The sequence below is a fragment of the Erpetoichthys calabaricus genome, chromosome 12, assembly GCF_900747795.2.
Source record: "Erpetoichthys calabaricus chromosome 12, fErpCal1.3, whole genome shotgun sequence".
NCBI classification, from domain to species: domain Eukaryota; kingdom Metazoa; phylum Chordata; class Cladistia; order Polypteriformes; family Polypteridae; genus Erpetoichthys; species Erpetoichthys calabaricus.
In genome coordinates, this window is record NC_041405.2 from 31,555,166 (window position 1) to 31,569,411 (window position 14,246).

General features: G+C 43.2%; 1 protein-coding gene across 1 annotated transcript in view; it reads right to left on the minus strand.

Annotated features, from left to right (window-relative positions):
- LOC114662043 (zona pellucida sperm-binding protein 4-like) overlaps positions 1-14,246 on the minus strand; it is a 69,330-nt gene that overhangs the window by 40,968 nt on the left and 14,116 nt on the right. Inside the window, exons 3-5 of the mRNA XM_028815337.2 lie at positions 11,886-11,985; positions 7,431-7,565; positions 6,964-7,136 (exon numbers count right to left, since the gene is read on the minus strand). Coding sequence (XP_028671170.2) covers positions 6,964-7,136; positions 7,431-7,565; positions 11,886-11,985 — 408 coding nt within the window. The remainder of the gene's footprint in view (positions 1-6,963; positions 7,137-7,430; positions 7,566-11,885; positions 11,986-14,246) is intronic.

Sequence of the window (14,246 nt, forward strand, 5' to 3'; positions counted from 1 at the left end):
TATGACTTGTTCAGATCACTGCAGGCGGCATGGTGGCACAGTGGTAGCGCTGCTGCATCACAGGAGACCCGGGTTCGCTTCCCGGGTCCTCCCTGCGTGGAGTTTGCATGTTCTCCCCGTGTCTGCATGGGTTTCCTCCCACAGTCCAAAGACATGCAGGTTAGGTGCATTGGCAATCCAAAATTGTCCCTAGTGTGTGCCCTGCGGTGGGCTGGCGCCCTGCCCGGGGCTTTGGTATCTCCAAGTATTTAGTGAAAAGCATTTAAACCAAGTGTGGGGTTACCAAGAGGTTTTCAAACGCAGTATAAGAATTGTCATGGGCAACATGGAGGTTAGCATTGCTGCACACGCCTCCAGGAGAAATGTGTTCATATTTCAACTCAGCAGCAGTCTTGGATGAGTTGCAGTATCTGTGGGGTAGGTTTATGACGTCGAAGTTACAGTAATTCAGGACTCTAAATTGGCCTGGCGTCAGCCAGCAGGCTTCTAGATAGAATGACTATCATTGGGTTACAAGGCTAAGATTGTAATGTACATGTTTAATTCATATTAAAGAACAATAAACTAAATGCATGCATTAAATTTTAGTGTCTCAAAGCATTGCTCTTTAGAAGATTCCCAATAACTAACTTAAGCTAAACTTTCCCAAAAGGAGCTGGAGATGAGACATTTGACAAGATAGTGGGACAGATTTGCTCCATTCTCTTAGAGACCCCAATTACCTGGACATCAAAGAGATACCATCCATGCATCAGCCAGACGACTAAAACTTCTAAATCGCCCAATGACATTCCTCCTCTGTCACAGATGTTAACTTCATCTTTACAGAAACGTTTGGCATTTAAAGGACATCCAGTGACTGAAGCACAGGCAGTCCCCGGGTTGAGGATGTGTGACATGCAGACAACCCTTGGTTACAAACAGATTGCCACAATTCCATAAATTATGCAATTCTATCTTGACCAACTGATAAATCCTACCTTACAAATGAACGCTCTCCTTTTCCACGTGAATGCAGTGGGTCATGTAGCTGCGGTCAGACTTCCACTTGAGGGAGTAGATTACATGGGTCAAGATAGCGGTCTTAGAAATAAAGCTAAAATTTGATATCAGCCGATTCAGAGCAGTATTTATTGCTTTTTGTTTTAATGAGTTTTTATGACAAATGAGGTAGTGGATAAAAAGGCTATCAATTGCAAGAGGATGTTCTATAAAAATTAAAACAAGTATTTGCCTTCGAATTACAGGTATTACCAATGAATCCTCTGAAAGCTCATGTACCGCTCTTTTGTTTCTAACATGAATGATCAATTTTGAATGCACCACGTGACTCCCTAAGTCTGATCACAGCCCCGTCCCTCTATTACCGTACTCTTGAATGATGTCACCAAAGCGTAAAGCCAATGCAAGTGATGGTAATGAAAAGAAAAATTACAGTAATACCGTGTTTCCCCGAAAATAAGACTGGGACTTATATTAAATTTTTGCTCCAAAAGATGCACTAGGGCTTATTTTCAGGGGATATCTTAAAATTTATTCATGTACAACAATATACACGTATCCAAACACAGTCATGTCATCTTCTGGAATATCGTCATAACTCTCCACATTCAAACCCTGAATTCCTGCCTGAATTTCTTGCTACTCCGGTTGCTTTGAGGATCATCCAGGATCGTTGTGCGTACTTCGATGTTTGATAAATGGTTCGATGTGGTGAAGCAAAATGCCAACATACAAATGTATTGATGTTGACTTTTATATTCAAGCGTAGCATATTCCCCATATTAAAAGTCTCTCATACCATCTTTTCTGTGCCGTCTTTTTTTGCACCTTCACCATTAGAATATATGGTGGCATATTTGAGACACAGAGGGGAGAAAAAGAGGAAAAAAAAAAAAAAAAAAGGACATAATGAAAATGTCTATTTTGTGATTAAGTGAAAATTTCGGCTTTAAACTCTAAATGTCCTCTATAACCTTGTAGTTTACTTTATCATTAAAGTAGACCATCGTAAACGTCATCTTAAAACCAACCCAGTTGTTAATCGCTGGGGCTTCTTCCTGACCTGACAGCAGTGGCAAGCAGCAATAGATTGCAAAACAGAACACATTTATAAGATTCCAGCTCTCTGTACATTTAGAATTCTTAGATTTATACTCTATATCCCGATCATGATGAAATGCATTAAAATATGTACATTACATTTTACAAGTAAATCGTTAACTTTGTTTAAAAAATGAATACTGTTAATAGGGGCGGCACGGTGGCGCAGTGGTAGCGCTGCTGCCTCACAGTTAGGAGACCCGGGTTCACTTCCCGGGTCCTACCTGCGTGGAGTTTGCATGTTCTCCCCGTGTCTGTGTGGGTTTTCTCCCACAGTCCAAAGACATGCAGGTTAGGTGGATTGGCGATTCTAAATTGGCCCTAACGTATGCTTGGTGTGTTGGGTGCGTTTGTGTGTGTCCTGCGGTGGGTTGGCACCCTGCCCGGGATTGGTTCCTGCCTTGTGCCCTGTGTTGGCTGGGATTGGCTCCAGCAGACCCCCGTGACCCTGTGTTCGGATTCAGCGGGTTGGAAAATGGATGGATACTGTTAATAGTTACACAAATGGGGGTGGCAGTGGCAGAGCGGTAGCGCTGCTGTTTCGCATGAAGTCACGTCCCTTGTGATCCCTGCCTGGAGTTTTCTTAGTGGTTTTCCACTGTGGGCTCAGTTTTCCATCCAAAGAAAGGTTTGGGGATTTGGTGAAATTACAATGATGTTTGTGTATATATGTGTGTGTGTGTGTGTGTGTGTGTGTGTGTGTGTGTGTGTGCGCTTGTGTTCACCTTGCGATGAGCTGATACCCTGTCCAGTGATTTTGTTTGTCTTGCGCCGATGCTGCTGGAATGGGATCATCCCCAAATTGATGGCTGTAATTGTTAAACATCCTTTTCAGAGATATTCTGGCAAGGTGTCCTTGGAATTTAATGGATGTTCTGGGCACACGCAGCGCATCACATGAAGCATAAACCTGGCCTTAGGCGCTTTACTTTTATATATTTTTGGGGTAGGGCTTATTTTCGGGTAAACAAGGTAGTTATCACAATGCTAACTCACAAATGGAGTGTTAAACTAATTCACTCTTTTATCTAAACCCCTTTTAAGAACGGTTTAATTTTTTACAGTACTGTATGAACAAACTTATTACAGAACTGTACATAATACTGTAGTATGTTAAGATTTTTTATTTAGAAGTGTTTTATATGCACAGCATTATAAAATACTAGACTGAGGCAAACATTTGACTAAGTGACATTTAATAAGAACCATATGTACGTGTTCCATCTTGCATACAAATTCAACTTAAGGACAGAAAAAAAAAAAAAAAAAAAAAAAAACCCACATACCACTGATCTTGTTCATAACCTGGGGACTGCCTGGAATAAAGTGGACACGGGGTACCTTGCAGGGGGGAGATGCCACTTTTTGTCACAAGGTTAGCAGGTAAAGGGGAGATGCTCCCAATAGAGAGCTGCATAGTGGGTTTAACATATCCTTGGTGAATAAACTCCATTGACAAAGGTGACAAGCTTAGGTTCCTCTGAGACCCAGGATCATCAGCCTTGAAGGACTAGATTATATCTATGGACATCGGTGTCTTGTTCATACTAACAGTACAAAGTGTCTATGTAGAGTATTGACAAGTGACAGGCACGACTCACAATCAGGGCTTAAGTGGCTGTCAAGCTCAGGGTGTGCGAATACGCCAATCCATAACTAATGTGGTGATCATCACTCACCCCATGATAATACTATACAGTAATCCCTCGCTATATCGCGCTTCGCCTTTCGCGGCTTCACTCCATCGCGGATTTTATATGTAAGCATATTTAAATATATATCGCGGATTTCTGCGGACAATGGGTCTTAATTTCTGGTACACGCTTCCTCAGTTGGTTTGCCCAGTTGATTTCATACAAGGGACGCTATTGGCAGATGGCTGAGAAGCTACCCAACTTACTTTTCTCTCTCTCTTGCGCTGACTTTCTCTGATCCTGACGTAGGGGCTGTTCACAGGGGGGCTGTTCGCACACCTAGACGATACCGACGCTCGTCTAAAAATGCTGAAAGATTATCTTCACGTTGCTACCTTCTGTGCAGCTGCTTCGTGAAGCGACATGCTGCACGGTGCTTCTCATACTTAAAAGCTCGAAGGGCACGTATTGATTTTTGATTGAAAAACAAACTCTGTCTCTGTCTCTCTCCCTGCTCCTGACGGAGGGAGTGTGAGCTGCTGCCTTCAACAGCTTTGGCTTTTAAGTATGCGAAGCACCGCGGCACAAAGCTGTTGAAGGCAGCAGCTCGCACCCCCTCCGTCAGGAGCAGGGAGAGAGAGAGAGATAGTTTGTTTTTCAATCAAAAATTAATACGTGCCCTTCAAGCTTTTAAGTATGCGAAGCACCGCGGCACAAACAGCCCTATTGATTTGTTTGCTTTCTCTATCTCTCTGACAGTCACTGCTCCTGACGCGCACGCCTTTGAAGAGGAAGATATGTTTGCATTCTTTTAATTGTGAGACGGAACTGTCATCTGTCTTGTCATGGAGCACAGTTTAAACTTTTGAAAAAGAGACAAATGTTTGTTTGCAGTGTTTGAATAACGTTCCTGTCTCTCTACAACCTCCTGTGTTTCTGCGCAAATCTGTGACGCAAGCATGACAATATAAAAATAACCATATAAACATATGGTTTCTACTTCGCGGATTTTCTTATTTCGCGGGTGGCTCTGGAACGCAACCCCCGCGATGGAGGAGGGATTACTGTATAGCATTGACCCCAAAATAGAATTAAGGCAGCTCAGGAAACAAATGGGTAGGTGGAAAAATGGAGGCAATGCATTAGTCCCATGACACATTCCCTTATTTAACAATCTCAAGTCAATAACGCCCTATTTGACTACACACTTATTTGCTTAATCCAGACTTTGGGTTGGGAGTGGAGCCTATTGTGCTTTAGTGCAGCATGTATGCATACAGTGCATCCAGAAAGTATTCACAGCGCATCACTTTTTCCACATTTTGTTATGTTACAGCCTTATTCCAAAATGGATTAAATTCATTTTTTTCCTCAGAATTCTACACACAACACCCCATAATGACAACGTGAAAAAAGTGAGATTTTTGCAAATTTATTTAAAAAAAAAAAAAAAAAAAAATTGAGAAAGCACATGTACATAAGTATTCACAGCCTTTGCCATGAAGCTCAAAATTGAGCTCAGGTGCATCCCGTTTCCCCTGATCATCCTTGAGATGTTTCTGCAGCTTAATTGGAGTCCACCTGTGGTAAATTCAGTTGACTGGACATGATTTGGAAAGGCACACACCCGTCTATATAAGGTCCCATAGTTGACAGTTCATGTCAGAGCACAAACCAAGCATGAAGTCAAAGGAATTGTCTGTAGACCTCCGAGACAGGATTGTCTCGAGGCACAAATCTGGGGAAGGTTACAGAAAAATGTCTGCTGCTTTGAAGGTCCCAATAAGCACAGTGGTCTCCATCATCCGTAAATGGAAGAAGTTCGAAACCACCAGGACTCTTCCTAGAGCTGGCCGGCCATCTAAACTGAGTGATCAGGGAAGAAGGGCCTTAGTCAGGGAGGTGACCAAGAACCCGATGGTCACTCTGTCAGAGCTCCAGAGGTCCTCTGTGGAGAAAGTAGAACCTTCCAGAAGGACAACCATCTCTGCAGCAATCCACCAATCAGGCCTGTATGGTAGAGTGGCCAGACGGAAGCTACTCCTTAGTAAAAGGCACATGGCAGCCTGAAGGACTCTCAGACCATGAGAAAGAAAATTCTCTGGTCTGATGAGACAGATTGAACTCTTTGGTGTGAATGCCAGGCATCACGTTTGGAGGAAACCAGGCACCGCTCATCACCAGGCCAATACCATCCCTACAGTGAAGCAAGGTGGTGGCAGCATCATGCTGTGGGGATGTTTTTCAGCGGCAGGGACTTGGAGACTAGTCAGGATAAAGGGAAACATGACTGCAGCAATTTACAGAGACATCCTGGATGAAAACCTGCTCCAGAGTGCTCTTGCCCTCAGACTGGGGCGACGGTTCATCTTTCAGCAGGACAATAACCCTAAGCACACAGCCAAGATATCAAAGGAGTGGCTTCAGGACAACTCTGTGAATGTCCTTGAGTGGCCCAGCCAGAGCCCAGACTTGAATCCGATTGAACATCTCTGGAGAGATCTTAAAATGGCTGTGCACCGACGCTTCCCATCCAACCTGATGGAGCTTGAGAGGTGCTGCAAAGAGGAATGGGCGAAACTGGCCAAGGATAGGTGTGCCAAGCTTGTGGCATCATATTCAAAAAGACTTGAGGCTGTAATTGCTGCCAAAGGTGCATCGACAAAGTATTGAGCAAAGGCTGTGAATACTTATGCAAATGTGATCTGTTTTTTTTTTTTTTTTATTTTTAATAAACTTGCCAAACCCTCAAGTAAACTTTTTTCACGTTGTCATTATGGGGTGTTGTGTGTAGAATTCCGAGGAAAAAAATGAATTTTATCCATTTTGGAATAAGGCTGTAACATAAAATGTGGAAAAAGTGATGTGCTGCGAATACTTTCCGGATGCACTGTATCTTGTTCAACCAGTGTGACTCACCTTGAATACCAATGTAAAGGCTGGGGCTTTCTTGAATACATTTCAGGGCTTAAAATGCATTTTCTAGGATCAAAAGTAGCTGGTGACCATTGATGGAACATTGGCTACAAGGCAGAAATCAACCTTCATCTGGACATCAGTCCAAAGGGCTCATCTACTCTGTTGGCACATTGGCCCAACATAGCAGGCCTCAAGCTGCCTTCTGAACATCTTTGACCACCAGCTGCTTGAAAGGCATCAAGGACAAGAGGTACAACAAAAAATTTAGTACACATCTGGCAACCACAATCTCTGCACTCACGCTTACCATTTTCTGCACGCCACACTCCGCCACTGAAAATTTAAAGACAGCCACCTCTTCTGTTATGATTACTGGCACGCAGGAGCCATGACCTTGGACTTTTAAACTTTTCAGCTGTAATGCTGGACGGGTGGCCTCCTGTTGAATGGCAAACACAAAATGGCCATCTCTGGAGCACTCTGGTGGGGGAAAAAAAAAACAAACAAATTCTAATTGAGAGCTTCACTTTTAAAAACCATGGACCCCAGCCAAACCGCTAATCTCTCTGGAGGCTTTGAAAATGTAACATTGGATAGTCATTGCTTCCAGTTATTCTAGGCTGAACAACCCTGTAAGGTTTAAAATAGGATTTACAAAGCACTTGCCAAAGCACAGATTTAAGACTGCCGTTGCTTAGAACAGAAAGCAAAGAGGCAAAGGCAAGCAACACTCTAGGGATGCCATCATGCAGCTTTAAGGATTTCAACACTCACCATCCATTTTGTAGTAGCACTCTCCTGTCTGTCGGCTGTAACAGCACCCCAGGCTGAGGCAGGCAGTCACAGAAGCACCTCGGGTTCCACATGCCACTCGCAAGCTGGATGGAATAAGACAGTCATGCTCCATATCTGGGAGAGAAAAAGGGAGAGACACTCCATTGTACAGAAAACTAAAATTATGGTTATGTATCTCACACCAAACAAAAATACATACAAGTTACACTTCACTAACCTAATATCCATTTTAAAAGTACATAAAGATATCATCCAGAGTGTAATAATGATATTAGTTCTGCTGCCTCATAGCTCCAGAGTCCTGGGTTCAAATCCAGGCCCTCATACCACTTAAAAGTCCACACAGATTTTCCTAATTTCTGTCCCATGTTTATCCTCGCACATTTGAAAAGATTAAATTAATAGGACAATCTAATGGCCCATAAGCAAGTGTGCACTGCAGTAGACCAGAGCCCCCATCCATTGTTGCTTCCTGTCTTGCACCAGATACTGCCAGGAGAGGCTTCTGCTCCTGCAACACTGAATTGGCATAAGAAGTTTTGCAGAAGAATGGAAGTCTTTGCTGCGGTGGGTTGGCATCCTGCCCGGGATTGGTTCCTGCCTTGTGCCCTGTGTTGGCTGGGATTGGCTCCAGCAGACCCCCGTGGCCCTGTGTTCGGATTCAGCGGGTTGGGAAATGGATGGATGGATGGATGGAAGTCTTTGACTCAACACAGCTAACTAATTCAGGTTAAAGCTTCAAACACAATACTAAGCTTGTAATGTGTGTCCCTATAAAAGGTTAGGATACAGCAGATATTTATACACTCAGGTGGCACATTGGTTAACATTGCCACCTCACAAATACCAGGTCTTAACATCACTAATATGGATTTTGTACGTTTTCCCTGTAGCAGAGAAAAAAACATGGCTTGGTGGCAGAACTGGCACTTCTTTTGGCTGCTCCCGTTAGGGGTTGCCACAGCAGATCATTTTTTTTATTTCCCCATAGCTGTCCTTACTTCCTCCTTGCTAATCCGTTACACTTCCTGATTCGCTATCGCCACATCATCCAACCTCCTCTCTCTCATTCATCAGCCTCTCATAGTACTCTCCATCCGCTCAACACACTCTCCTCACTTATAAGTACGTTTCCATCGTTATTCTTTATTAATCTAACCTGCTGCACATCTTTTCCAGCTCGGTCCCTCTGTCTCGCCAATCTGTACAGGTCCTTTTCTCCCTCCTTAGTGTCCAACCACTCACACAACTCATCATACGCCTTTTCTTTAGCCTTCACCACCTCTCTTCACTTTGCGCCTTATCTCCTTGTATTCTGGTCTACTTTCCGCATCTCTCCACCTATCCCACTTCTGCTTTGCCATCCTCTTTCTCTGTATACTCTCCTGTACTTCCCCATTCCACCATCAGGTTTCCTTTTCCTCCTTCCTCTGTCCAGATGTCATGCCAAGAACCTTTCAGCAGATGTAGTAAGGGTGACAGCAAGTAGTTACCCAACTGTCTGGTAACTCTTCACTGCCACCCAGTGCCTGTCTCACCTCCTCCCTAAACTCAACCTTGCAGTCTTCCTTTTTCAACTTCCACCATTTGATCCTTGGCTCTTCCCTCACTCTCTTCCTCTTCTTGATCCCCATCATCCTACAGACCACCATCCTATGCTGCTTAACTACACCTTCTCCTACCACCACTTTTCAGTCTTCAATCTCCTTCAGATCAACTCTTCTGTACAGGATGTAATCTACCCGTGTCCATCTTCCTCCACTCTTGTACATCACCCTATGTTCCTTCCTCTTCTTAAAATACGTATTCACCACAGCCATGAACATCCATTTGGTAAAATCCACTATACTCGGACCTTCTTCATTCCTCTCCTTGACATCATACCTACCCATCACCACCTCATCTCCTCTGTTCCCTTCACCAACATATCCAATGAAATCTGCTCCAATCACCACTCTGTCCCTTTGGTGCACTGTTCATCACTTCATCCAACTCACTCCAAAACTCTTCTCTCATCCATCGAACACCCAACTTGTGGGGCATATGCATTAACATTCATCATCACACCTTCAGTTTCCAGCTTCATAATCATTACTCTGTCTGACACTCTTTTCACCTCCAAAACACTGACATACAGCTCCTTCAGAATAACTCCTACCCCATGTCTCCTCCCATCCACACCATGATAGAATAGTTTAAATCCACCACCGATCCACCTGGCCTTCAATTTCCATTTAGTGTCTTATACGCACAATACATCAACCTTCCTTCTCTCCATCATATCTGCTAACTCTCTCCAGGACTGGCACTCCAGCCACCAAAAAACCTCACACTGTTCCATTCAAACTAGTGTGGTGCCAAAGTGTTACACGGCTAAATTCAGGTCCTAATCTGGAATCCTGAGGTGGTTCGTCGTGTGGTGGGTGCAAAGTGCGGTATCAGTGCATGCACCCAAACTCAACTGGTAGCAGAGCAACTTTTCAGTTCTTCTGGCATTCCTCCCAAACCCCTTAGACCAGGGGCATTAAATGAAATTGTACCGAGGGCCGAAACTGATGCAGGATGGAATCTCACAACTACCACCACATTTTCTTTACAAGGTGCACAGGTACCTTTCTGCTACTTACAATCATTTTGCAGAGTCTCTTCATTTCTCAGACACTACAGCAGTCTAAAGAAAACCGCGGCCACAGTACCAAAGTCAGCATGGAGTGAAAAAAATTACATTGGTGCATAAAGTCAAGGGCAATGCAAGCACAGGTCAATTTGTAACCTGAATTAGCATGCATCACGATTGGATGGCACTTAACTACTGTACTGTATATGAAAGTGTGAATGTTCTGGATCATACAAATGACAGAAATTTGACACAAATAGGATTTCTACACACAAATCAAGGAGGAAAAGAATTGTGAAAGACCGTTACAACAGGCAGGTCAGCCCTGACGTCACTCATTGTCTAAAGTTGCACATGAGTTGCATCAGCAGCGTTTATCAAGCTGGATCTCCGTGTGAGGAAGTCATCTTTGGCATCACACAAGCACTGAAGTTCTTTATCACAGTGTGGCATGTCAAGCACTTTTCACTTTCTTCTTGGGTCAATATGAGCAGCCATTGGGGATGCTAGAAGCCTCTAAGAGTTACCTTTTTCTCAAACATGTAAAAGCATTGCATTTTTGGCTTAGGAAAAAAAACCAAAAAACACACTTGCTAAATCTCATCTTTACTATAAAAGTGCAAAACACTAAGAGTACAAAGTCAGAAGTGTAGAAAGTATGATACAAATGAATATGGACAGCACACTGCACGTGTGTGTGTGTGTGCCATTTACAGATTCTCAACCACTTTGTTTCAAATTCATTGCCTTAGACAAATTTGTTTTGTCATTATGAGGCTTAGAAAAGACTAGTCTACAACATTTCCCAGGTAACACTTGGGCCTGACACTTACACAAGACATGTCTATACCGTCATCTAAGTAATGCTTGGTACCAACGCTGTTGGCACTTTTACATTCCCCCCTCCCAGAGTAAACCTGGGGTCTTACAAAAGACACGTCTATACAGTTGCTCAAGTGACACTCTGGACTAACACTTAGCACTGTTTTTACAGTCGGAGTGATGCCTGGGTCGAACGATAAGGAGGTTAAATGGCAGGTGTAAACTTTAAAATCATACTGTATACAGAAGCAATCTACATATGAAACAAAAGTAAAAGGTCTGAGAAAACTGAACGTAGGCTTGTGTAATAGGTTTTCAATATTTATGGTGTTTTTTTTTTTTTTTATAAAGCAAAAGGTCCAAGGGCCAGGTCCAACGTACAGTCCTAGAGCTCGATTCTCCTGCCTTATATATTCTGTATATCCATCCGTCCATTATCTAATCCGCTATATCCTACCTACAGGGTCACGGGGGGTCTGCTGGAGACAATACATTCTGTATAATGGGTATATTAATTGGCATCTCTAAATAAACTGAATACGAGAGTGTGAGCAAGTTCACGCTGTGATTGGTTGTCATCCAATTTTGCAAGGTGGAAACTGGTGCTCTCATTAACCCTGAGCCGGACAGGCACATGATGGCAGTAAACCTTTTAGTGCCTTGGATGGCCATACTGGATATTAAACAAGTGAGGTTAATGAACTGAACGGTCTCTCGTTTGTCAAATAGGTTCTAAAACACACAATGTAGACATCCACGTATGCATTAACTGTGCACAGCCAAGTGTATGCAAATGCAATACACACACACACAATTAAAAATATGAATACTTTAGAGTTAGACTAAGTATTACATCTATTGAAGCATAGGTCAGGGGTGCAGACTGATAAAAATCTGTTGCAGTATACTCAACTTGTACATTAAAATTTACTTTTACAGATGTTAAAAGTTAAAAGCAGCTTAAAACCTTCAGAGATGGGTACTCCCGAACAAACCTGTGCTTTCCTTTAAAGGCCTTGGACAGGAGATGTGGATCCGCATTGGAGGTCCTCCAGTCAACAAGCGGACCTCCAGAATCACAATGTAAGAATCTTCCTGGAATAGAATTGGCACTGTATTAGTCAATTACTGAAGGGCCTTATGGGTCAATAAACAATGCACTTGGAATAAAAATCATACATAAACACCCCTACAGTATCTATCTCAGCCCTGTGGCTGTAGGTAGCATTTTCAAACTGTCCCCAATCCCAAATAAATCAAATGACACCAAGAAGTGGTTCCAAAATGTAATTTATTCAGGAAAAAAAAAAAAAGGAGGAATTCATTACTTATTAACAAGACAAACCTTCTTGCCAGAGTCCCTTACTCACTTTTCATCAGTCAGACGGGGGGCCTAAAGAATAATAAATAATTCTTTGCATTTATATAGCGCTTTTCTCACTACTCAAAGCGCTGAGCAATTTCAGGTTAAGAGCCTTGCTCAAGGGCACCCATCAGAGCAGAGTCCCTATTGCCATTTTACGGGATTTCGAATCGGCAACCTTCCAATTGCCAGTGCAGATCCCTAGCCTCAGAACCACCACTCTTCAGAACCTCAGAACCACCACCTCCTCTAATTTGTATAACTTTCCTCACTAGTCAAACCACTTTTCATAGCGAGTGGGGAGCCACTTTAACCACCATTAATGTGCAGCATCCACCTGGATGGTGAGACGGCAGCCATTTTTGTGCCAGTATGTTCACCACACATGAGCTATTCGGTGGTGTGAGAGATAGTTATAGACGGAGATAATTTGGGGACAGAACAGCTAGGCCACAGAGTTCAATTGAACCTGGACATTGGGATACAAAGAATGCCTAGAGATCTTATGACTAGAGACAGGACCTCTCTTTTACATCTCATCCAAAAGGACTGCAACATTACAGCAAAGTGGTACCATCACAGCACTGGGGTCATTGGGATCTGCATTCAGACCACAGGTTAAGCACACCCTATTAGATTAGCCAACACTTCATCTTAGCAAAGCTTGGGTTGCTGCTGGAAAGTCTCCTATCCAAGTACTGGCTGGACCTGAACATGCTTAGCTTCAGGTGAATGACGACTTCTGAAGTGCATGAGGCATGGCTGATGGCAGTATACACAATATGCACACACTCTTCTCACAGCTATCACAGGTCTCTCTCCACACCCCAAACACCCATTCAGATTTATTCTCAAAACCAGATACAGTGGCTGGAATGGCATTTTAAGGACATGCACCTAAGAGCACTTCCAGTCCCCTTAAAAGTACCTGCTGATCAGGGGCTGACCTCCATTTGCACCAGACTAGAGGGCCACTAATTGGCTCTTTGTGTTCCTGCAACCACAGGCCTAATCGTCCTTCAAGCACCAGACCATGTTATTCCTTCCCTTACAGGATTACAGATTGGCACAACATTAGAACAATCTAGATGAGAACAGGCCATTCAGCCCAACAAAGCTCACCAGTCCAGTCCACTTAATTCTAAAAAACATTGTTGAGTTTTTAAAGTCCCCAAAGTCTTACTGTCTACCACACTACTTGGTAGCGTATTTCAAGTGTCTATTGTTCTTTGTGTAAAGAAAAACTTCCTAATATTTGTGTGAAATTTACCCTTAACAAGTTTCCAACTGTGTCCACGTGTTCTTGGTGAACTCATTTTGTAATAACAGTCTCGATCAACTGGACTAATTCCCTTCATAATTTTAAACACTTCATGTCAGCTCTTAGTCTCCTTTTGCTTAAGCTGTATAGGCTCCGCTCTTTTAATCTTTCCTGATAATTCATCCCCTGTAGCCCTGGAATCAGCCTGGTCGCTCTTCTCTGGACCTTTTCTAGTGCTGCTATGTCCTTTGTAGCCTGGAGACCATGAATATAGTACAAGAATATTGCCTGTGTACTTGGTACTGCTTATAGCTGGTCTTCTATCCTGTACTGACAAATTTCTTACATCTCATCACTCACCGTGGTCTACTTCACATCAAGACCTTTGTGTTAGGTTAGTGACTATTTACACAGTTCAAGTGCAGGCCTTGTGATGGGCTGATAATACAGAAGTGGTCTCTGCCTTGTGTCCCGTGCGGTCAGGATATATTCTAATCTCCAAAGCACTACACACGGGTTCAGCAAATGGACCGACTATCAAGAGGTGGCCTGGCACCCAGTGCAGGGTGAGTTGCCTCCTTGCTCTCAATACTACAAAAAAGCTCCAAACCCAACAAGGCTGAATCAAGCAGGTTTGACAAAAGATAGAACATTAAACCTGCCAATAGGTGGTGCTTCATAACTGGGTACTTTTCCCTTTTCTCTTAATTCAGAAGAGATCTGACAAGCAGT